The sequence below is a fragment of the Salmo salar genome, chromosome ssa01, assembly GCF_905237065.1.
Source record: "Salmo salar chromosome ssa01, Ssal_v3.1, whole genome shotgun sequence".
NCBI classification, from domain to species: domain Eukaryota; kingdom Metazoa; phylum Chordata; class Actinopteri; order Salmoniformes; family Salmonidae; genus Salmo; species Salmo salar.
In genome coordinates, this window is record NC_059442.1 from 167,722,729 (window position 1) to 167,748,584 (window position 25,856).

The window sequence follows — 25,856 nt, forward strand, 5'->3', positions numbered from 1 at the left end:
CCTCTAGCACTGAGATGCAGAGCCTTAGACCGCTGAACCAGGGTCTGTAGTGACTCCTCCAGCACTGAGATGCAGTGCTTTAGACCACTGAACCAGGGTCTGTAGTGACTCCTCCAGCACTGAGATGCAGAGCCTTAGACCGCTGAACCAGGGTCTGTAGTGACTCCTCCAGCACTGAGATGCAGAGCCTTAGACCACTGAACCAGGGTCTGTAGTGACTCCTCTAGCACTGAGATGCAGTGCTTTAGACCGCTGCGCCACTCGGAGCCCATTTTAGCTAAACCTTAACCTCAGTCTCGTAACCTGCCATATTAATAGTTCTAACCTGCTGTGTAAACAAACCATCAGCAAGAAACGTGATGTCACATACACTGAGCCTACCTAAAATAACGCTACGTTGCAATTTAGAAACGTGGAAAACGTTTAAAAATCATAGCCTATAACATTTGTTGGCTGGTCGCATTCAGACCTAAATCCTTTCATTGCTGTAATTTTATCTCAAACTATAGGATATCCTGGTGTTGCAAGTTCCATGCTCTACCAATTTAGTACATTCATTTAGTCGCGTTATTGCCTCCCACCATTTACAAATGCTCCGGATGTTGCCCAGGGTCTGGTTTTCAAGACTAAATGTAGCCAATCAAGTTAATGCACATGGTATGTCCAGCAATATGCGGGATGACAGAACGAAGCCACTTTGATACACAGTAACATGATAAAGATTATTTCACTTGTTTTATTGGTGCCACAAGTTGCCAGCAGTACATAGGCAGTTACCAGCACCCCAGAGCAAGAGCCTTTTGGCAATAAACAAAAAAAAAACAGCATGTTGTTTCTGAACAGCAAAGATAAGGTGAATTATGGTAGCTACATCTTCAAACCCTCTTCTTGATTGCATCTGAAATGTCACCCTATTACCCCCCATAGGCCTCTAATAAAAAGTTGTGCACTATGTAGGGTATAGGGCGCCACTTGGGACAGACAATCCTTTAACAAAGCTGTTTATCTTAAAACATATTGCTTCATTGGGTAAATTGATTCAGTTACGCATCGTCATTAATGACAGTAGCTTGTAACGTTCCTTCTTTGGTTAAACTACTACAGCACACTGTGACGGGACAAAAAAACAGGAAAGTTGTGGAAGGGGATATTTAGATTATTAAACGTAATAAAATCTTAGAAACGACCGTTCAGTACTTCAGGTTAACATAGTTCTACAGTGACATGTTTTGTGAGGGGTTAAAGACAACATGCTGAGAATTATTATTATTATTTTTTTTAGGAAAGGAGGAAGGTAAAATAAAATAAATATACTGATTGAAACTTAGATTAGTTAGTGTCAAAAACAGAAATAAAATGAATCGACCTTACATTAGAGAAATATCGTCACAGAGACTCACAGGGAGAAGTAGTAATTTCACCTCTTTTTTGAAGGACAAGATTATTCCTTTATTTATTTAATTATATATATTTTTTTATCATTTTATATTTGTGCTCAACAAATAGTTATGAAATAGCATATTTTTTCGGTGACTTTTTTGGGCTCAATCGATGCCTGGGGTTGGTGGATAAATGCCATGACAGATTGAATACTGAGACTTATTTTCCTTGCAGCTCAGGTAGAGAGGAAGAGAAGGCCTTGGTTTCATCCTCTTCTTCTCTATGAGACACTGACGGGTTGGAGAGGGGGGCAGGGGGAGGTGTGGTCCTCCCGCCTGACCAACAGGACAGGATTCTCCTCTAGAGGCTCCTCCCCCGTTACCGCCGTCCCTTCCGGAGCGACCCCGGTCTCTTCGTTGTAGAGTCGTTTGATCCCCTCGTAGAATTCGTCGACCTCCATCTCCTCCACCTTAATAATAATATTATTTATAAGCACATAATAATACAATACATTATTTAATGTCTAATATAATACATTACATTTGTATAGAGCTTTTCATAGTCATCTCAAAGCTCTACTACAAAAACATAACATTAACACAATATGCTTTCATAATCAAGGCAAGTCAAATAGCATACAGTGCATTCGGAAAGTATTCAGACCCCCTCAACTTTTCCACATTTTGTTACGTTACAGCCTTATTCTACAATGTATTAAATAAAACATGGTCCTCAATCTACACACAATACCCCATAATGACATCACAATACCCCATAATGACATCACAATACCCCCTAATGATAAAGCGAAAACACGTTTTTAGAAATGTATTAAAATAAAAACAGAAATACCTTATTTCCATAAGTATTCAGACCCTTTGCTATGAGACTCAAAATTGAGCTCAGGTGCATCCTGTTTCCATTGATCATCCTTGATGTTTCTACAACTTGATTGGAGTCCACCGGTGGTAAATTAAATTGATTGGACATGATTTGGAAAGGCACACTCCTGTCTATATAAGGTCAGAGCAAAAACCAAGCCATGAGGTCGAAGGAGCTGGGGAAGCATTGACAGTTCCCAAGAACACAGTTGCCTCCTCCATTCTTAAATGGAAGACGTTTGGAACCACCAAGACTCTTCCTAGAGCTGGCCGCCCGGCCAAACTGAGCAATCGGGGGAGATGGGCCTTGGTCAGGGAAGTGACCAAGAAACTGATGGTCACTCTGACAGAGCTCCAGAGTTTCTCTGTGGAGATGGGAGAACCTTCCAGAAGGACAACCATCTCTACAGGACTCCGCCAATCAGGGCTTTAAGGTAGAGTGGCCAGATGGAAGCCGCCACTCAGTATTTTTATTTAACTAGGCAAGTCAGTCAAAAACAAATTCTTATTTATGACGGCCTACCCCGGCCAAACCCTAACCCAGACAACGCTGGGCCAATTGTGCACTGCCCTATGGGACTCCCAATCATGGCCGGTTGTGATACAGCCTGGAATGGAACCAGGGTTTGTAGTGACGCCTCTAGCACTGAGATGCAGTGCCTTAGACCTCTGCGACTCGGGGAGCCCAAAAGGCGCATGAAAGCTCGCTTGATGTTTTCCAAAAGGCACCTAAAGGACTCTCAGACTATGAGAAACAAGATTCTCTGGTCTGATGAAACCAAGATTGAACTCTCTGGCCTGAACGCCGAGCGTCACGTTTGGAGGAAATCAGGCACCATCCCTACAGTGAAGCATGTTGGTGGCAGCATCATGCTGTGTGGATGTTTTTCAGCGGCAGGGAGACTAGTCAGGATCGAGGCAAAGATGAACAGAGCAAAGTACAGAGAGATCCTTGATGAAACCTGCTCCAGAGAGCTCAGGACCTCAGACTGGGGTGAAGGTTCATCTTTCAACAGGACAACGAACCTAAGCACACAGCCAAGACAACGCAGAAGTGGCTTCGGGACACGTTTCCGAATGAACTTGAGTAGCACAGCTAGAACCCGGATTTGAACCCGATCGAACATCTCTGGAGACCTGAAAATAGCTGTGCAGTGACGCTCCCCATCCAACCTGACAGAGCTTGAGAGGATCTGCAGAGAATGAGAGAAACTTCCCAAATACAGATGTGCCAAGCTTGTAGTGTCATACCCAAGAAGACTCAAGGCTGAAATCGCTGCCAAAGATGCTTCAACAAAGTACTGAGTAAAAGGTCTGAATACTTATGTAAATGTGTTTCATTTTATTTACATTTTTTAATACATTTGCAAAAAAAAAATGTTTTTTTTTTGCTTTGTCATTCATTATGGGGTATTGTGTGTAGATTAATGAGGGGGAAAAACAATTTAATACATTTTAGAATAAGGCTGTAACGTAACAAAATGTGGAAACGGTCAAGGGGTCGGAATACTTTCCAAATGCACTGTATCTAGGTAGGTGTTAAAAATACTTTACTCCGGTTGATGAAGCAGCCAAGCTCTCACCTTGCGCTTGGCCGAGTGCTTGCAGCGCAGGGAGACTTGGTGGGAGTGGTGGCTGGGTTTGGGTGGTCCATGGACATGGAGCAGGGTGGTAGAGGAGACCCAAGAGAGGCTCCTGTCCCTAGGGGCCGTGGATGTCGCCGGTGGGTCTGTGTCTGGGGAGGGGAGCCTGGTGTTGGACTCTCTTCCCCGGGTGCAGGGGTCTGGGTCCAGACTGCGGTGCAGGGACTGGTAGATGTACACAGTGTTGGGAGGCAGGGAAGCTTCCTGTGTGGACAGGTGACGTGACACCAGCTCTCGACATCGGATCAGCTGAGAACTGTCAATCTAGGGGTGGGAGATAAACAAAAGGTCTTGATTATAATTATGTTAATTGACAGATTTCCATCCAATTTGCGACAGATTTTCAGGCGAATATTCTAAAATCCACATTAAAATATGCGCATGTAATCGATGTGAAATGGCTAGTTAGTTAGCGGTGGTGCGCACTAATAGCGTTTCAATCGGGTGACGTCACTCGCTCTGAGACCTGAAGTAGTAGTTCCCCTTGCTCTGCAAGGGCCGCTGCTTTTGTGGCGCGATGGGTAACGATGCTTCGTGGGGTGTCAGTTGTTGATGTGTGCAGAGGGTCCCTGGTTCGAGCCCAGGTTGGGGTGAGGAGAGGAACAGTTGTTGATGTGTGCAGAGGGTCCCTGGTTCGAGCCCAGGTTGGGGTGAGGAGAGAGACTGAAGCTATACTGTTACACACATTACCCATCCATTATCATGTCACCAGAAATCATATTTATTGTAAAGGAGCATTAAACTCATCAAAGTGCACTTTCACCACCCTGTGAAATGTATAACTTATTTCATCTGTAGCCTAATAAACTGCATGGTTTCCCGAGTCCTAGTGGGAAGGACTACACACGCCATATCATTACGTGACTCCAAGTTTACTTCGATATGATGGTTATTATATCAATATTTGCACATAAGGGCATTTCCACCGCATAATACATTTTACCGACACAAAAAGATCCCACCATGTCAAAACGAACAAATGATCTGTCTGCATTTATAAAATTGTACCGAAACGTCCTGTTTCCATCACAACTGTTGACTTTTGAATATTTTTTTTTTTTTTTTTTTTTAACAGTAATGATTTTACAGTAACGTGGTTAGAGTCAAAATACAGGCTGACTATATTATGCAACCAATGGACGGTAACGGTTCCCTGAGGCATCCTGATAATACCACTGATATTTATTGAATAAGCCTGATTTAATACGCGGGAGGGACTACAACATCCATGTTATCCCCTGTATTTGTTCTGGGTTTTAGTGAACAGGTTAAGAGAAAGAGAGATGGGTTATACTCCACAACAGCAGAAAATATTTTTGTTATCTCAGAATGTTCTGGCAATTCTCAAACAGGAACTTCATTGGGAGGAAGGATGTTTGAGACATGCTGTTTACATTCGTATCACAAACTATTTTTGAGAAAATCGTGATGAAAGTGGCAATTTTAAGCCCCTTTAGACTTAAAGTGAACAAAACATTAGGAACACCTTCCTAATATTGACTTGCACCCCCTTTAGCCCTCAGAACAGCCACAGTTGGTCGGGGTTTGGACTCTACAAGGCTTCAAAAGCGTTCCACAGGGATGCTGACATGTCGACGCCAATGCTTCCCACAGTTGTGTCAAGCTGGATGGATGTCCATTGGGTGGTGGACCATTCTTGATACACACGGGAAACTTGTGTGTGAAAAACTCAGAAGCGTTGCAGTTCTTGACACACTCAAACCGGTGCGCCTGGCACCTTCTACCATACCCCTGTTCAAAAAGGCACTTAAATATTTTGTCTTGACCATTCACACTCTGGCATACATACAATTCATGTCTCAAATTGTCTCAAGGCTTAAAAAAATCTTTCTTTAACCCGTCTCCTCCCCTTCATTTACCCTGATTGAAGTGAATTTAACAAGTGACATCAATAAGGGATCATCCCTTTCATCTGGTTGGTCTGTCGTAGAAAGAGCAGGTGTTCCTAATGTTTGTACACTCAGTGTGTTGTGCTCTTCCTGTAAGACCTTATGATCTGTGATAGTGCTCCAACTTATTCAACATAAAACATATTTATATTCATAAAATAACCCTTCATCAAACATCACATTTTCCAGAGTGGGCTCTCTGGTACTTTTAATGATATAACATAAAAATGTACATAATATGTCATTAATTAATCACAAACCTCCTTTAGGATTGTACATTCAGCAAACCACCAGCAGAGGGAGTTCCCTTTGAATCCATTTCCCCCCATTCACTGTGTTGGTGGGGTTCATTAAAATATATCAGAACTTCAGAATTAGCAGAGAGCCCACTCTGGAAATTGTATTTAATTGTAGAGTATATTGACCAAAACAATATGGTGTTAAAAATAAAAATAAAAAAAGGGTAGTTGAGATATTAATATGTTTAATGTTGAATAAATGAATGTGAAACATTGTATTTCAGAATCTAGACATACCCCATATGTTAGAGCACGCTATAAAGAGAATAATGAGTCCAAGATGTTTTCTGTATCATGTTCGGTTCACAGATCACAAGGTATAGCTAGGTGTCATCCTGTAAAATAACCCTAATTTATAAGACAGTTCTTGTTTGATTAAATGGTGGTCGGACCCATCTATGTAAAGCTAGCCACAATAAAGATTAGCCACAATAGTGGACTTTGCAGTTAGCCTTCAAAATAAAAGTATGTCATTGACAGTGATGCAAATGAATACAAATAGTAGAATTATGCCATAATTTAAATTGATCATGCTAAACAAAAGACAATGTTAATTTGACAAAAATCTGTTGAAATCACACAATTACACTTTAGAATTGCATTGGGGTCATCCTTACACCTTCACTGTACAGCCTTAACTATGGATTGTGGATCAATGACATGGGGTATCAGTCTACTCAGTGACACCCAGAGAACATTAGCATCGTACCTCTTATTGCGGGACTTTGAAACAACTGTGAATTGAGACACATTTATTGTCAACCTGTGTGTATTGAACACTATTCCAGAGGAAAACACAGTACTGCGTGGATGTTCTGGAGTCTGATAACTCTGAGGAGGACGTTGGGAAAACATTGATCCCCAATCCTTAGGTAAAGTTGTACAGTGCAATATGAATGTCAATACACACAGTAGGCTGACTGGGGAGGTGATTTCACAATCACAGTCCCGCGATAAGAGCTACAACGCTAATATTTGCGTAAATTCTTCACAGTTGTGTTCTGTGGGTGTCACCAAGTAGACTGATACCCCATTTCACTGCTTCACATTCCAACCATGTTTTAACATTATCTAGTCTAAATATGGCATGATTCCACCAATTATAACCTTCTGCATCGCTTTCAAATAGGTACTTTTGATTATGAAGGGAAACCGCAAATTCCGCTATTGTGCCTAATCCTTATTGTGGCTAGCTTCACACCACATAACCAAGTCCGGTCGAGAGTCACTAGCCTGATAAAGCTAGCTGGCGGCTTATAATGTTAGCTTTGGGCAACAGGGTTAAGTAGCTGGCTAGCTATTTATTTTCATGAACTGAAGTTCAATTTCAATTGGCGAACAACAAGTGGCTACTTAGCTAATAGTTACAAGGATTCCTAAAATCATTGCTAAGAATAATGAAAATGACTGCAGTTTCTACTGGTCATGGTTTTCAGGCTGGTTGTATTGGTGCTAGTTAGGTAATACCAAGCTAAAGCTAACTACCCCAGAAGTTGCGGTCGAACAAATAATACCTTATTACCAACGCGGTATTGTAAACACATAGTTCGTGGCCTGGTGTGTGCTTGTTTGCAGACTGTTTGTACAGCTTTGACAGTGATACTGATAGTAGTGGTGGTGTTTGCCTTGCACGGGAAAATTCACAACATTATATAATAGAACTTTGCCATTTAATGCGTCACATTAAAAGCTAATTTAACGAGTCAAAGAGTGTTATTTGAAGTGTATCTTTTTTTCCACACGCAAAGACCCAAACGGCGTCCCATACTTACAGGAGTCATGTACAGGTCTAAAAAGGGCCTAAGATTTCCACTTTCACCATGATAATAAAAACAAAAAAAAAATGGTTTGTGATACAAATGTAAAAAGCAGTTCACACAAGTTGTCTACAGGTAGACCAGAGAAACAGACATCCCTGATTGGCAGATGAGTATAATCCCTGATTAGAAGCACCTCATGGGTTGCTCACCTGTGTTCCCTACCAAATGTTGTTTTGAATGAAAAAGCGTTGTACCTAGACACTGAAGAAGGCTGTAAAGCCAAAATGTCTGAATGCGATCCCAGATGCAGTGAAGAGAAAACAAGTGAAACATTAAAAGGAAGCTATATATGTTTACATCACACCTTTTAACTGAATGAATGAGTTTTTACACACCATCCAAACTTCTGGGAGAGCGCGATGGTCCACTATTGATAAACATCCCTTCCTCCCAATGAAGTTCCTATGTGAGAATTTCCAGAACATTCTGAGATAACTATTTTCCACTCCCCTGGTGTGGAATCACCTGGATAGGGAGTGGGTCAGATTGGACTCCACATCAACACCGGTACATGTCTGTGATTTAGGTAGAAGCCCTCACTGCCTAACTGAACCCTATCTCAACATACTGTACTGCAGGCCTACTTGTGCTTTCTTAGTACCTGTGTTTTCCTGAGCAGGAGGACAGTGAGAGTTTAGTACCTGTGTTTTCCTGAGCAGGAGGACAGTGAGAGTTTAGTACCTGTGTTTTCCTGAGCAGGAGGACAGTGAGAGTTTAGTACCTGTGTTTTCCTGAGCAGGTTGATGGTGAGAGCCAGCCAGTCAAGGCAGATATTCTCCAGCTCCAGGGTGACGAGGGCCAGCGCCAGCATGGATCCCCGGGAGAGGGGCTGTAGCAGGGCGCTGTCGGACAGGCAGTAGTGCAGCTGCTGGGTCAACACTGACAGGTGCTGCGACGGGTTACACCCCACCAGACCCAACATGAACCGTGGCTTGCAGGACAGCACCATGGCATGGAACTGAAGGGAAACAACAGCCTGTTAGTTAGCGGTTGTACATAGGGCTGTGGCGGCGGCTGTTTCATGACTGCAGACAAATTCCACGTGACCGTTGAGTCACCGTAACCTCCTTTAAATCACTCTGGACATGTGTTAGTAGTACCCAGCTTGTTAACAACCATCAGGTCCTAATGGCCTAGTACTCAGGGCTCTATTGTCCCTCCATCAGGTCCTAATGGCTTGGTACTCAGGGCTCTATCGTCCCTCCATCAGGTCCTAATGGCTTGGTACTCAGGGCTCTATTGCCCCTCCATCAGGTCCTAATGGTCTGGTACTCAGGGCTCTATTGTCCCTCCATCAGGTCCTAATGGCCTGGTACTCAGGGCTCTATTGTCCCTCCATCAGGTCCTAATGGCCTGGTACTCAGGGCTCTATTGTCCCTCCATCAGGTCCTAATGGTCTGGTACTCAGGGCTCTATTGTCCCTCCATCAGGTCCTAATGGTCTGGTACTCAGGGCTCTATTGTCCCTCCATCAGGTCCTAATGGCCTGGTACTCAGGGCTCTATTGTCCCTCCATCAGGTCCTAATGGTCTGGTACTCAGGGCTCTATTGTCCCTCCATCAGGTCCTAATGGCCTGGTACTCAGGGCTCTATTGTCCCTCCATCAGGTCCTAATGGCCTGGTACTCAGGGCTCTATTGTCCCTCCATCAGGTCCTAATGGCCTGGTACTCAGGGCTCTATTGTCCCTCCATCAAGTCCTAATGGCCTGGTACTCAGGGCTCTATTGCCCCTCCATCAGGTCCTAATGGCCTGGTACTCAGGGCTCTATTGTCCCTCCATCAGGTCCTAATGGCCTGGTACTCAGGGCTCTATTGTCCCTCCATCAGGTCCTAATGGCCTGGTACTCAGGGCTCTATTGTCCCTCCATCAGGTCCTAATGGCCTGGTACTCAGGGCTCTATTGTACCTCCATCAGGTCCTAATGGCCTGGTACTCAGGGCTCTATTGTCCCTCCATCAGGTCCTAATGGCCTGGTACTCAGGGCTCTATTGCCCCTCCATCAGGTCCTAATGGCCTGGTACTCAGGGCTCTATTGTCCCTCCATCAGGTCCTCATGGCCTGATACTCAGGGCTCTATTGTCCCTCCATCAGGTCCTAATGGCCTGGTACTCAGGGCTCTATTGCCCCTCCATCAGGTCCTAATGGCCTGGTACTCAGGGCTCTATTGTACCTCTGACATCAATGCAAATTTTCTCGAAAATCACGACCACTAGGCCCATCTTACCTTTAAAACTCACGTCACTGTGATGAACAATTTGAACAAAGAAGTTTGACAACACTCATACACATTCAGCTTATGCATATTCATAAGCGCAAGCCATTAAAAAAAATACCTTAATTAAAATTATGATTGTGCCGTTATACAATACATAGAGTACCGCATATTACACATGGCAGAAAAACATAAAACTAAAATGATTTAAGATGTTTTTGGTACATAATTGGTCTAGCCTATACTCCAAAATTAAACAAATTTGAGTAATTGCCTTTCAGTGTGGACTGTATTATTATGCATGGACTGTTGGACTGTTTACGCTCCAAAATGTCAATCCATGAGTCTGGGAGAGAACTTACAGCCTTAGGCAGTTGGTCCATTGATTGTGCAGAGCAGTTTACAGTTAACCTACAATTATAGTGCATTTGAATAGCCTAGTAATAGGGAATAGTTTTTATATTTTCATTATTAATTACATGACACATTACCTTAAGCTATACAGAATATCTCACCAGCAGTTTCAATCTCCTCCTCTCTCCCTCTCCTTTATTTTTCGAGCTCGCAGACAGGCTATCAATAGTTTAGTGAAATATGTTTTGTTGCAGAAACATATTACTATCAATGTTCCCAAACAGATTTCACTTGGTTTCCTAAATTAAGTACTGGGTAGCGACAGGAACAAGGTTGGAGAGCCCATGGCATACAGAGCACTGGGTAGCTACAGGAACAAGGTTGGAGAGACCATGGCATACAGAGCACTGGGTAGCGACAGGAACAAGGTTGGAGAGACCATGGCATACAGAGCACTGGGTAGCTACAGGAACAAGGTTGGAGAGACCATGGCATACAGAGCACTGGGTAGCTACAGGAACAAGGTTGGAGAGCCCATGGCATACAGAGCACTGGGTAGCTGCAGAGCACTGGGTAGCGACAGGAACAAGGTTGGAGAGCCCATGGCATACAGAGCACTGGGTAGCGACAGGAACAAGGTTGGAGAGCCCATGGCATACAGAGCACTGGGTAGCTACAGAGCACTGGGTAGCGACAGGAACAAGGTTGGAGAGCCCATGGCATACAGAGCACTGGGTAGCGACAGGAACAAGGTTGGAGAGCCCATGGCATACAGAGCACTGGGTAGCTACAGAGCACTGGGTAGCGACAGGAACAAGGTTGGAGAGCCCATGGCATACAGAGCACTGGGTAGCGACAGGAACAAGGTTGGAGAGCCCATGGCATACAGAGCACTGGGTAGCTACAGAGCACTGGGTAGCAACAGGAACAAGGTTGGAGAGCCCATGGCATACAGAGCACTGGGTAGCGACAGGAACAAGGTTGGAGAGCCCATGGCATACAGAGCACTGGGTAGCGACAGGAACAAGGTTGGAGAGCCCATGGCATACAGAGCACTGGGTAGCTACAGGAACAAGGTTGGAGAGACCATGGCATACAGAGCACTGGGTAGCTACAGGAACAAGGTTGGAGAGACCATGGCATACAGAGCACTGGGTAGCGACAGGAACAAGGTTGGAGAGACCATGGCATACAGAGCACTGGGTAGCTACAGGAACAAGGTTGGAGAGCCCATGGCATACAGAGTACTGGGTAGCGACAGGAACAAGGTTGGAGAGCCCATGGCATACAGAGTACTGGGTAGCGACAGGAACAAGGTTGGAGAGCCCATGTCATACAGAGCACTGGGTAGCTACAGGAACAAGGTTGGAGAGACCATGGCATACAGAGTACTGGGTAGCTACAGGAACAAGGTTGGAGAGACCATGGCATACAGAGTACTGGGTAGCTACAGAGCACTGGGTAGCTACAGGAACAAGGTTGGAGAGCCCATGACATACAGAGTACTGGGTAGCTACAGAGCACTGGGTAGCTACAGGAACAAGGTTGGAGAGACCATGGCATACAGAGCACTGGGTAGCTACAGGAACAAGGTTGGAGAGCCCATGACATACAGAGTACTGGGTAGCTACAGAGCACTGGGTAGCTACAGGAACAAGGTTGGAGAGACCATGGCATACAGAGCACTGGGTAGCTACAGGAACAAGGTTGGAGAGACCATGGCATACAGAGCACTGGGTAGCTACAGGAACAAGGTTGGAGAGCCCATGGCATACAGAGTACTGGGTAGCTACAGAGCACTGGGTAGCTACAGGAACAAGGTTGGAGAGCCCATGGCATACAGAGCACTGGGTAGCTACAGGAACAAGGTTGGAGAGACCATGGCATACAGAGCACTGGGTAGCTACAGGAACAAGGTTGGAGAGACCATGGCATACAGAGCACTGGGTAGCTACAGGAACAAGGTTGGAGAGCCCATGACATACAGAGTTTGGGGCGGGAATATCAACATTCACGTAGCGAGAGCATGCTCCTCAAATAGCGGTTGATGCGTACAGTGAAATAAAAGTGTTCTTATATTAATTTATACTATAAAAGTAGAAAAACGTACCGGTGGGAGAGTGGCCTCCATTCCCTATTCCAGTGCAAACAGATAACAGGTGTTTCTTCCCCTCTCTCTGTTCCTGCCCGTTAATAAATGGACCATTCTGAATCAAAACTCATTTTACATATTAATAAAGACTAGATTACATTGAGAATAGTGTGATTGATGGGTGAAAATATGACCACTTGCTGAGAACCGTTTGTGCAGCCTGAGGCAAAGAACAGAGATCAAGCGTTTTTTTTGGTACTTTCTCAAATCATCAATAGTCTATAGTCACATCATGCAGCCCATATATGTTTTTATTTCTAAGACATTCTAAGGATTGTATCATTCACAACTAAAGTTGCAAAATAACTCTAAATCTAGTATATAGAACCGGTTTCAAATTATCTCTTTGCGGTGGTTCTGTCCAGGACACTACTTCAAGCCTCTAGCGGCGGTTGTGTCCAGGACACTACTTCAAGCCTCTAGCGGCGGTTGTGTCCAGGACACTACTTCAAGCCTCTAGCGGCGGTTCTGTCCAGGACACTACTTCAAGCCTCTAGCGGCGGTTCTGTCCAGGACACTACTTCAAGCCTCTAGCGGCGGTTCTGTCCAGGACACTACTTCAAGCCTCTAGCGGCGGTTGTGTCCAGGACACTACTTCAAGCCTCTAGCGGCGGTTGTGTCCAGGACACTACTTCAAGCCTCTAGCGGCGGTTGTGTCCAGGACACTACTTCAAGCCTCTAGCGGCGGTTCTGTCCAGGACACTACTTCAAGCCTCTAGCGGCGGTTCTGTCCAGGACACTACTTCAAGCCTCTAGCGGCGGTTCTGTCCAGGACACTACTTCAAGCCTCTAGCGGTGGTTGTGTCCAGGACACTACTTCAAGCCTCTAGCGGCGGTTGTGTCCAGGACACTACTTCAAGCCTCTAGCGGCGGTTGTGTCCAGGACACTACTTCAAGCCTCTAGCGGCGGTTGTGTCCAGGACACTACTTCAAGCCTCTAGCGGCGGTTCTGTCCAGGACACTACTTCAAGCCTCTAGCGGCGGTTCTGTCCAGGACACTACTTCAAGCCTCTAGCGGCGGTTCTGTCCAGGACACTACTTCAAGCCTCTAGCGGCGGTTCTGTCCAGGACACTACTTCAAGCCTCTAGCGGCGGTTCTGTCCAGGACACTACTTCAAGCCTCTAGCGGGCGGTTCTGTCCAGGACACTACTTCAAGCCTCTAGCGGCGGTTCTGTCCAGGACACTACTTCAAGCCTCTAGCGGTGGTTCTGTCCAGGACACTACTATGAATGTGGTGACGGAACCCAAAACTCACAATGTGTAGAAATTCCAGCGGTGTGGCAGCGTGCAGGTCCCAGTTAAGTTTATCCAGAATGATCCTCTCCATTCTTAGTATCTCTGATGGGGAGCAGCCACATCTGCTGCTGCTGGCCAAGTCACGCAGCAACGGCACACGCTGCACACACACACAGGACTTTGGGTTAGTGCGATTCAAAACAACAATAGCAAACAAGCAAAAAGGTAGCCCACCAACCACTTCCTCTCTGCCCACCAACCCTGCCCACCAACCACTTCCTCTCTGCCCACCAACCCTGCCCACCAACCACTTCCTCTCTGCCCACCAACCACTTCCTCTCTGGCACCAAGAACTCTAATCATTTTATTTCAACTTAATTGTCTGACCTCCTAATGGAACTAATCTTAATAGCACAGAGCCAAACATTTCAGCATTTGGAAAACTATTTTCTTTGGCCATTCATAAAACAGTTTTAATAGAGCTGCAAATCAAATTGACAAATAAAGCATTCTGAATCGGAATGGCGACGTACTCACTAAAGAAGGACTGATGGTGTCGTAGGTAATGGTTATGTATTCACTAAGGAGACTGATGGTGTCGTAGGTAATGGTTATGTATTCACTAAGGAGACTGATGGTGTCGTAGGTAATGGTTATGTATTCACTAAAGAAGGACTGATGGTGTCGTAGGTAATGGTTATGTATTCACTAAGGAGGACTGATGGTGTCGTAGGTAATGGTTATGTATTCACTAAAGAAGGACTGATGGTGTCGTAGGTAATGGTTATGTATTCACTAAGGAGACTGATGGTGTCGTAGGTAATGGTTATGTATTCACTAAAGAAGGACTGATGGTGTCGTAGGTAATGGTTATGTATTCACTAAGGAGGACTGATGGTGTCGTAGGTAATGGTTATGTATTCACTAAAGAAGGACTGATGGTGTCGTAGGTAATGGTTATGTATTCACTAAGGAGACTGATGGTGTCGTAGGTAATGGTTATGTATTCACTAAGGAGACTGATGGTGTCGTAGGTAATGGTTATGTACTCACTAAAGAAGGACTGATGGTGTCGTAGGTAATGGTTATGTATTCACTAAGGAGACTGATGGTGTCGTAGGTAATGGTTATGTATTCACTAAGGAGACTGATGGTGTCGTAGGTAATGGTTATGTATTCACTAAAGAAGGACTGATGGTGTCGTAGGTAATGGTTATGTATTCACTAAGGAGGACTGATGGTGTCGTAGGTAATGGTTATGTATTCACTAAAGAAGGACTGATGGTGTCGTAGGTAATGGTTATGTATTCACTAAGGAGACTGATGGTGTCGTAGGTAATGGTTATGTATTCACTAAAGAAGGACTGATGGTGTCGTAGGTAATGGTTATGTATTCACTAAGGAGGACTGATGGTGTCGTAGGTAATGGTTATGTATTCACTAAAGAAGGACTGATGGTGTCGTAGGTAATGGTTATGTATTCACTAAAGAAGGACTGATGGTGTCGTAGGTAATGGTTATGTACTCACTAAGGAGACTGATGGTGTCGTAGGTAATGGTTATGTATTCACTAAAGAAGGACTGATGGTGTCGTAGGTAATGGTTATGTATTCACTAAGGAGGACTGATGGTGTCGTAGGTAATGGTTATGTATTCACTAAAGAAGGACTGATGGTGTCGTAGGTAATGGTTATGTATTCACTAAGGAGGACTGATGGTGTCGTAGGTAATGGTTATGTATTCACTAAAGAAGGACTGATGGTGTCGTAGGTAATGGTTATGTACTCACTAAGGAGGACTGATGGTGTCGTAGGTAATGGTTATGTATTCACTAAGGAGACTGATGGTGTCGTAGGTAATGGTTATGTATTCACTAAGGAGACTGATGGTGTCGTAGGTAATGGTTATGTATTCACTAAGGAGACTGATGGTGTCGTAGGTAATGGTTATGTACTCACTAAAGAAGGACTGATGGTGTCGTAGGTAATGGTTATGTACTCACTAAAGAAGGACTGATGGTGTCGTAGGTAATGGTTATGTATTCACTAAGGAGACTGATGGTGTCGTAGGTAATGGTTATGTACTCACTAAAGAAGGACTGATGGTGTCGTAGGTAATGGTTCGGTACTCACTAAAGAAGGACTGATGGTGTCGTAGGTAATGGTTATGTATTCACTAAAGAAGGACTGATGGTGTCGTAGGTAATGGTTATGTATTCACTAAGGAGGACTGATGGTGTCGTAGGTAATGGTTATGTATTCACTAAAGAAGGACTGATGGTGTCGTAGGTAATGGTTATGTACTCACTAAGGAGACTGATGGTGTCGTAGGTAATGGTTGTGTATTCACTAAGGAGACTGATGGTGTCGTAGGTAATGGTTGTGTATTCACTAAGGAGACTGATGGTGTCGTAGGTAATGGTTATGTACTCACTAAAGAAGGACTGATGGTGTCGTAGGTAATGGTTATGTACTCACTAAGGAGACTGATGGTGTCGTAGGTAATGGTTGTGTATTCACTAAAGAAGGACTGATGGTGTCGTAGGTAATGGTTATGTATTCACTAAGGAGACTGATGGTGTCGTAGGTAATGGTTATGTACTCACTAAAGAAGGACTGATGGTGTCGTAGGTAATGGTTATGTATTCACTAAAGAAGGACTGATGGTGTCGTAGGTAATGGTTATGTACTCACTAAGGAGACTGATGGTGTCGTAGGTAATGGTTATGTACTCACTAAAGAAGGACTGATGGTGTCGTAGGTAATGGTTATGTATTCACTAAAGAAGGACTGATGGTGTCGTAGGTAATGGTTATGTATTCACTAAAGAAGGACTGATGGTGTCGTAGGTAATGGTTATGTACTCACTAAAGAAGGACTGATGGTGTCGTAGGTAATGGTTATGTATTCACTAAGGAGGACTGATGGTGTCGTAGGTAATGGTTATGTATTCACTAAGGAAGGACTGATGGTGTCGTAGGTAATGGTTATGTATTCACTAAGGAAGGACTGATGGTGTCGTAGGTAATGGTTATGTATTCACTAAGGAGACTGATGGTGTCGTAGGTAATGGTTATGTATTCACTAAAGAAGGACTGATGGTGTCGTAGGTAATGGTTATGTATTCACTAAGGAGACTGATGGTGTCGTAGGTAATGGTTATGTATTCACTAAGGAAGGACTGATGGTGTCGTAGGTAATGGTTATGTATTCACTAAGGAAGGACTGATGGTGTCGTAGGTAATGGTTATGTATTCACTAAAGAAGGACTGATGGTGTCGTAGGTAATGGTTATGTATTCACTAAGGAGACTGATGGTGTCGTAGGTAATGGTTATGTATTCACTAAGGAGACTGATGGTGTCGTAGGTAATGGTTATGTATTCACTAAGGAGACTGATGGTGTCGTAGGTAATGGTTATGTATTCACTAAGGAGACTGATGGTGTCGTAGGTAATGGTTATGTATTCACTAAGGAGACTGATGGTGTCGTAGGTAATGGTTATGTATTCACTAAGGAGACTGATGGTGTCGTAGGTAATGGTTATGTATTCACTAAGGAAGGACTGATGGTGTCGTAGGTAATGGTTATGTATTCACTAAGGAAGGATGTGTGGTGTCGTATGTAATCACCTCGTCTTCCTCGCTGGTTTTGGCAGCCAGGAAGTAACAGGCGATGGCGATGCAGCGGAGGTACTTTGGACGGGCCTGAGGAGAGAGAGAGAGAGACTGGGTCAGGAGGACTACGTGATGTCACTAGTACCCACTGTCTAAACTCAGCACCCTGGGTTCCAAATGTTCCCTGTTCAGACAACTTGCCAGGTACACACAGAAGGGTAACTACTTTAGGCCTATCACTTTGGGTGGGCCTGAAGAGGAGAGAGAACGGAGAGACTGGGTCAGGACTGAAGAGGAGAGAGAACGGAGAGACTGGGTCAGGGCTGAAGAGGAGAGAGAGAACGGAGAGACTGGGTCAGGACTGAAGAGGAGAGAGAGAACGGAGAGACTGGGTCAGGACTGAAGAGGAGAGAGAGAACGGAGTCACTGGGTCAGGACTGAAGAGGAGAGAGAGAACGGAGTCACTGGGTCAGGACTGAAGAGGAGAGAGAACAGAGACTAGACATCTACCACCCCACTACCACTATCAGATTAGAGCCATAATGGAGACTAGACATCTACCACCCACTACCACTATCAGATTAGAGCCATAATGGAGACTAGACATCTACCACTATCAGATTAGAGCCATAATGGAGACATCTACCACCCCACTACCACTATCAGATTAGAGCCATAATGGAGACATCTACCACCCCACTACCACTATCAGATTAGAGCCATAATGGAGACATCTACCACCCCACTACCACTATCAGATTAGAGCCATAATGGAGACTAGACATCTACCACCCCACTACCACTATCAGATTAGAGCCATAATGGAGACTAGAGATCTACCACTATCAGATTAGAGCCATAAGGGAGACTAGACATCTACCACCCACTACCACTATCAGATTAGAGCCATAATGGAGACTAGACATCTACCACCCCACTACCACTATCAGATTAGAGCCATAATGGAGACTAGAGATCTACCACTATCAGATTAGAGCCATAATGGAGACTAGACATCTACCACCCCACTACCACTACCAGATTAGAGCCATAATGGAGACATCTACCACCCCACTACCACTATCAGATTAGAGCCATAATGGAGAATAGACATCTACCACCCCACTACCACTATCAGATTAGAGCCATAATGGAGACATCTACCACCCCACTACCACTATCAGATTAGAGCCATAATGGAGACATCTACCACCATCAGATTAGAGCCATAATGGAGACATCTACCACCATCAGATTAGAGCCATAATGGAGACATCTACCACCCCACTACCACTATCAAATTAGAGCCATAATGGAGACATCTACCACCATCAGATTAGAGCCATAATGGAGACATCTACCACCCGACTACCACTATCAGATTAGAGCGATAAGGGAGACTAGACATCTACCACCATCAGATTAAAGCCATAATGGAGACATCTACCACCCCACTACCACTATCAGATTAGAGCCATAATGGAGACATCTACCACCATCAGATTAGAGCCATAATGGAGACATCTACCACCATCAGATTAGAGCCATAATGGAGACATCTACCACCCCACTACCACTATCAAATTAGAGCCATAATGGAGACATCTACCACCATCAGATTAGAGCCATAATGGAGACATCTACCACCCGACTACCACTATCAGATTAGAGCGATAAGGGAGACTAGACATCTACCACCCCACTACCACTATCAGATTAAAGCCATAATGGAGACATCTACCACCCCACTACCACTATCAGATTAGAGCCATAATGGAGACTAGACATCTACCACCCCACTACCACTATCAGATTAAAGCCATAATGGAGACATCTACCACCCCACTACCACTATCAGATTTTTTTTTTTGGGGGGGGGGGCGCAATGTAGCCTATGTTTTTGTTTTGTCCCCCCCCCACTTTGGTTCTGAAATCACCATCACCCACTAATTAACTTGTCCTTTTTGTAAATTAAAGTGTCTGAGCTATTAATGTATAGAAAGTAAAGTGGAATATGAGCAAAACATTTTAGTGAAGGGGGGGTTCGTAATCAATAGTTACATATCGGGATATTATTTTCAATTATATATAGTATCATTTTGACAATATCATAATATTATTTTTGCACTAGTTGGCTGTGCCTGCATAAAAACGCCAGTATTTTTCCTGCATAGCTTGTTCTACATCTTTTAAAATAGTGAGTCAACATGTTTCCAGCATTTTTATTTCCATGACGGATCAAAACTCATGGCTCTTGTCTCTTGGCAGCAGACATGTTTTATTTAACCTAAATTTAACTAGGCAAGTCAGTTTAAGAACAAATTATTATTTACAACATATGGTGAGCAATATGTTTGAAACATCGAATCACAATAAAAATCACAATATCAAATCGTATCGGCACCTACGTATAGTGATAATTTCGTATTGTGAGGTCCCTGGTGATTCCCAGCCCTAATGGCTAATACATTTTTATTATCTATTATTACTTATGAAAAAGGTTTTAGTACTTCATCTATACACCTTACCTTTATAGTGCCTAAAAACCTGTCCAAAATACTGATGGCTAGGGAGAGGGTCTCTGGATATAGCTTGGTGTCATTGTGGAGGTTAATGAGCCAGCACACAGCCTCATCACGCTGGGCAGGGGAGATGTCTGTATCCTGGGGAACAACAGAAGCAGAAGGGGTCCGTAAAATCACAGGTCAGTCGCTGAGGAGACATAGCATTAAGTGTCAGTAAACAGTGCTTGAATGACCCTTTCACATTCAGAGAAAAGGAACTAAAAAAATAATTAAAAAGTACAATTAGGCTATAGTATCAACGCACAAGATATTAAAACCACTCACTTAAATAACTTACAAAAAGTCTCAACCAAAGTCAAAATCATAGGCTTGATTAAACTACAGGAACAATATATTAATTTGAGAAAGAACATGAATGTCAATGAAAGAAACAAACGCTGCTAACATTTCTGTTAAAAGTATGTTGGTCCCTTGACAACAAAGAACGTTAAAACCATGACAACTGACCTTCTGAACCGACCTGCTTAAGGAGTCTGTATCCTAGCTTCGGTATGCTGGTCTGTGCCTTGCATAATCCCTTAAAGGGATACTTCTGGATTTTGGCCCTTTACTTACTTCCCCAAAGTCAGATTAATTTGTGCGTGCCATTTTTATGTCTCTATGTCCTATATGAAGGAAATTAGAGGTAGTTTTGCGAGCCAATGCTAACTAGCGTAGGCACAATGATTGCACGCCAATGTGTATCTGCTACCATGCTAGAAGATACGCATAGTCTTCCAGTCATTGCGGTAGCGCTAGTTAGCAATTGCGGTAGCACTAGTTAGCAATTGCGGTAGCATTAGTTAGCAATTGCGGTAGCATTAGTTAGCAATTGCGGTAGCATTAGTTAGCAATTGCGCTAGCATTCGTTAGCAACTGCGCTAGCATTCGTTAGCAATTGCGCTAGCATTAGTTAGCAATTGCGCTAGCATTAGTTAGCAATTGCGCTAGCATTAGTTAGCAACTTCCTTCAAACTGCTCGCAGGGATATAAAAATAGTATCCACAAATTAATCTGACTCTGGGGAAGTAGATAAAGGGCCTCATTGCCAAAATCATTGTTCTTAGTCGCACAATTTTACATCTACACTGAAAAAAAATATGAATGCAACATGTAAAGTGTTGGTCCCAAGTTTGATGAGCTGAAATAAAATAATTTTCCATATGCACAGAAAGCTTTTTTTCTCTCAAATTTTGGGCACAAATTTGTTTACATCCCTGTTAGTGAGCATTTCTCCTTTGCCAAGATAATCCATCTACCTGACAGGTGTGGTATATCAAGAAGCTGATTAACAGCATGATCATTACACAGGTGCACCTTGTGCAGGGGACAATAAAAGGCCACTAAAATGTGCAATTTTGTCACAACACACTGCAACAGATCTCAAGTTTAGGGAGCATGCAATTGGCATGCTGACTGCAGGAATGTCTACCAGAACTGTTGCCAGAGAATTGAATGTTAATTTCTACCATAGGCCGCCTCCAACGTTGTTTTAGAGAATTTGGCAGTAAGTCCAACCAGCCTCACAACCGCAGAGCACATGTATGTGAATGTCAATGTTGTGAACAGAGTGCCCTATGGTGGTGGTGGGGTTATGGTATTGGCAGGCATAAGCTAAGGACAACGAACACAATTGCATTTTATAGATGGCAATTTGAATGCACAGATACCGAGATCCTGAGGCCCATTGTGAGATATATATTTTTAAAGCCATCTTTGACCAACAGATGTATATCTGTATTCCCAGTCATGTGAAATCCGTAGATTAGGGCCTCATGAATTTATTTTCATTGACTGATTTCCTCATATGAACTGTAACTACCATTATTATAAAAACATTTTTTTTTAACCTTTATTTAACTAGGCAAGTCAGTTAAGAAGAAATTCTTATTTACAATGACGGCCTAAGATGTTTGGTGCACAATTTCTCAAGTGAAAGAATGTGCACGAAAACGAGTCGTCTCTTGTTGAATGACAACAAACACTTCATTGAAGAATCCCTACTGTTGACCAATCACCGACTAAGAGGTGTAGATTCCGGCTACCAAACTTCGGCTTGCTTCAAATGTTGTGTGCACAAACCTTGCCTAAGACCAAAACGTACAAAAATGTCACAAAATGTTGTCAATATACGACATAAACTGTTTCAGATGGGGAAGCATGAGGACGCATTTACCTGTAACATGATACTGGTCTAACCAGCACTGGTCTCACTGGAAGTCTTTATCCTCAACAGACATGGTTGTGTCCCAAATGGCACCCTACTCCCTATATAGTGCACTAGGGAAAAAGGATACTAATTGGGACACAAACAAGAATTTGCTTCAAAGTGACCTGAACTAGCCTTGCCCTAAAGCCATCGGGCCATTTCTCACCATTATGTCACCGTGTTAAATGACTCTTGCATCATTGTGAAATTAGTAGTCAGCGAGCAAAACAACCAATCTACCAGGACCCCCTGTTATTGTCTTGACATGCTTGGATTGGCATTACTGCACTCCGTTTTTTGGGACAGGCTGTGCCCGTCACTGCACTACGTTTTTTGGGACAGGCTGTGCCCGTTACTGTAGAGGCCAGATGAGGGAGGTCAGAGTCCTCTATGTTGGAAAAAGCTCAATATCAGGCTCTGGTGGCATTGGCAGTAATAGCTTAACTTAACTGAGGAGGTTTTAGAAACAGACTGTCTGTTCGTTGGACTAATAACTAGGGGAGAAGTGAAAGCATGAACCTCTGCCACAGCAGGTGCTTTAGTCAATGCCCCTTTGCACTTCACAAATGAATTCTCTCCATAACTCTGACCTCAGGTGGTATAGATAGCTGTACCAAGGAAATAACAATTTCACCACCTCCATGGTCTAACATTGGCAGCAGTTAGCCTAGCGGTTAGAGGCAAGCCAGCAAAAATAAAATACTTGTACGTATGCGTGTCTTTCGAAGGGATTGGGTTAAAAGTGATAGTCAAATTTCAGTTGGACCTTGGGTGCAATTGACCAATACAGTAATTTTAATGACCTGCTGCTTTCCCTTTCATATTGACAACAGTATGTTGTGGGACTCACCTGACTGCTGGGAGATGGCTTTTTGAGCACATACACCTTCCACATCAGGGCTTTGAATGCACAGATACCGAGATCCTGAGGCCCATTGTGAGATCTATTTTCTTTAAAGCTCTCTTTGACCAACAGATGTATATCTGTATTCACAGTCATGTGAAATCTGTAGATTAGGGCCTCATGAATTTATTTTAATTGACTGATTTCCTCATATGAACTGTAACTATCATTATTATTAACCTTTATTTAACAAGGCAAGTCAGTTAAGAACAAATTATTATTTACAATGACGGCCTAAGATGTTTGGTGTAGAATTTCTCAAGTGAAAGAATGTGCACGAAAACGAGTCGTCTCTTGTTGAATGACAACAAACACTTCATTGAAGAATCCCTACTGTTGACCAATCACCGACTAAGAGGTGTAGATTTCGGCTACCAAACTTCGGCTTGCTTCAAATGTTGTGTGCACAATACAGCTGAAAAAAAACCTTGCCGAAGACCAAAACGTACAAAAATGTTGTCAATATATGACACAAACTGTTTCAGATGGGGAAGCATGAGGACGCCTTTACCTGTAATATGATACTGGTCTAACCAGCACTGGTCTCACTGGAAGTCTTTATCCTCAACAGACATGGTTGTGTCCCAAATGGCACCCAACTCCCTATATAGTGCACTACTTTAGACCAGAGCCCAAGTGCACTAGGGAAAAAGGATACTAATTGGGACACAAACAAGAATTTGCTTCAAAGTGACCTGAACTAGCCTTGCCCTAAAGCCATCGGGCCATTTCTCACCATTATGTCACCGTGTTAAAGTGACTCTTGCATCATTGTGAAATTAGTAGTCAGCGAGCAAAACAACCAATCTACCAGGACCCCCTGTTATTGTCTTGACATGCTTGGATTGGCGTTACTGCACTCCGTTTTTTGGGACAGGCTGTGCCCGTCACTGCACTCCGTTTTTTGGGACAGGCTGTGCCCGTCACTGCACTCCGTTTTTTGGGACAGGCTGTGCCCGTCACTGCACTCCGTTTTTTGGGACAGGCTGTGCTCGTTACTGCACTCCGTTTTTTGGGACAGGCTGTGCCCGTCACTGCAATCCGTTTTTTGGGACAGGCTGTGCCCGTCACTGCAATCCGTTTTTTGGGACAGGCTGTGCCCGTCACGGCAATCCGTTTTTTGGGACAGGCTGTGCCCGTTACTGTAGAGGCCAGATGAGGGAGGTCAGAGTCCTCTATGTTGGAAAAAGCTCAATATCAGGCTCTGGTGGCATTGGCAGTAATAGCTTAACTTAACTGAGGAGGTTTTAGAAAACAGACTTGTCTGTTCGTTGGACTAATAACTAGGGGAGAAGTGAAAGCATGAACCTCTGCCACAGCAGGTGCTTTAGTCAATGCCCCTTTGCACTTCACAAATGAATTCTCTCCATAACTCTGACCTCAGGTGGTATAGATAGCTGTACCAAGGAAATAACAATTTCACCACCTCCATGGTCTAACATTGGCAGCAGTTAGCCTAGCGGTTAGAGGCAAGCCAGCAAAAATAAAATACTTGTACGTATGCGTGTCTTTCGAAGGGATTGGGTTAAAAGTGATAGTCAAATTTCAGTTGGACCTTGGGTGCAATTGACCAATACAGTAATTTTAATGACCTGCTGCTTTCCCTTTCATATTGACAACAGTATGTTGTGTGTTGTGGGACTCACCTGACTGCTGGGAGATGGCTTTTTGGGCACGTACACCTTCCACATCAGGGCTTCCCTAGAGGCGGCCTTTTCCAGAAGAAAAGACAGCCTCTGGCTTTCCAAGGGTTCGGCAAACTTCATATTCACCCTTGGATACACCTCCCTCCTCACTGGATACAGCTACCTGTAAGATGGCAGCCAAACACACAGAAGAGAACGTGTTTTATCATCAGTCAGTGGAGTAACAGAGCTGGGTCTGGGAGTTCATTATTGACAATTTTAATCTGACAAGAATACTCTCCAGTTTAGTGGAAAAAGGGCTTTTACAAATATGCATTGAGTAGAACAAAACAAACAAGGAGCATCACACACACTAGCATATGTTTTACAAGATGTTCATGAATAGTATCACGTGTAGTGAACATTAGTGTGAGCAACACATTTTTCCATATATAGACACCTATGTGTTTTAATAAAATCAACTATATATGTATCGCGTTTGTCTGATGCTTTAAGCGCACCGTTTGATGAAATAAGACACAAATGACTCAAGAGAGATCCAGAGATCAAGATAGCCAGAAGGAAAAAACCTGTCCCAACCATCCTCCTCCTGCTGGCTTTTGCAGATTCTGCCATTACTCTCCTGAAGTTGCCAGTAATAGGTTAGAGGAGTCGGCAACTTTTCTCATGCAGAATGCAAATTGATCTTAACATTTCTACCGATCTGGGTTCCAGTTATTGTTTTCGTATGTACATTTTAATTTCATTTCTAATAACGTCTTCGTTCTCAAAATTATTGTCGTGTGGTTAATCAAAATTCTATCTAAATGAAAATGATAAACCTAACAAGTAACTTATATTGCCAATTATTATTATTTTTAAATGTAACCTTAATTTAAACTTGGCAAGTCAGTTAAGAACAAATTCTTATTTACAGTGACGGCCAAACCCGGACGATGCTGGGCCTTATTGTGCGCAGCCCTACCGGACTCTCAAGCACAGCCGGATGTGATACAGCCTGGATTCAAACCCGGGACTGTAGTGACGCCTC

The 25,856-nt window shown here is 43.6% G+C and overlaps 1 protein-coding gene across 5 annotated transcripts in view; it reads right to left on the reverse strand.

Moving 5' to 3' along the window:
* Positions 1–708: 708 nt before the first annotated feature.
* The window catches only part of LOC106572095 (cyclin-I), a 57,277-nt gene continuing 32,129 nt past the window's right edge, over positions 709–25,856 (reverse strand). For 3 of the 5 annotated variants that reach the window (XM_014145951.2, XM_014145943.2, XM_014145933.2), the window contains 7 exons: positions 24,827–24,989; positions 20,032–20,166; positions 17,519–17,593; positions 13,907–14,047; positions 8,655–8,891; positions 3,845–4,168; positions 709–1,849 (listed from right to left, as the gene is read on the reverse strand). In XM_014145951.2, coding sequence (XP_014001426.1) covers positions 1,661–1,849; positions 3,845–4,168; positions 8,655–8,891; positions 13,907–14,047; positions 17,519–17,593; positions 20,032–20,166; positions 24,827–24,946 — 1,221 coding nt within the window. In that variant the 5' untranslated portion in view covers positions 24,947–24,989 and the 3' untranslated portion in view covers positions 709–1,660. Of the gene's footprint in view, positions 1,850–3,815; positions 4,169–8,654; positions 8,892–13,906; positions 14,048–17,518; positions 17,594–20,031; positions 20,167–23,126; positions 23,187–24,826; positions 24,990–25,856 lie in introns of those variants that run through there. The other 2 variants (XM_014145925.2, XM_014145960.2) reach the window with 2 other exon arrangements.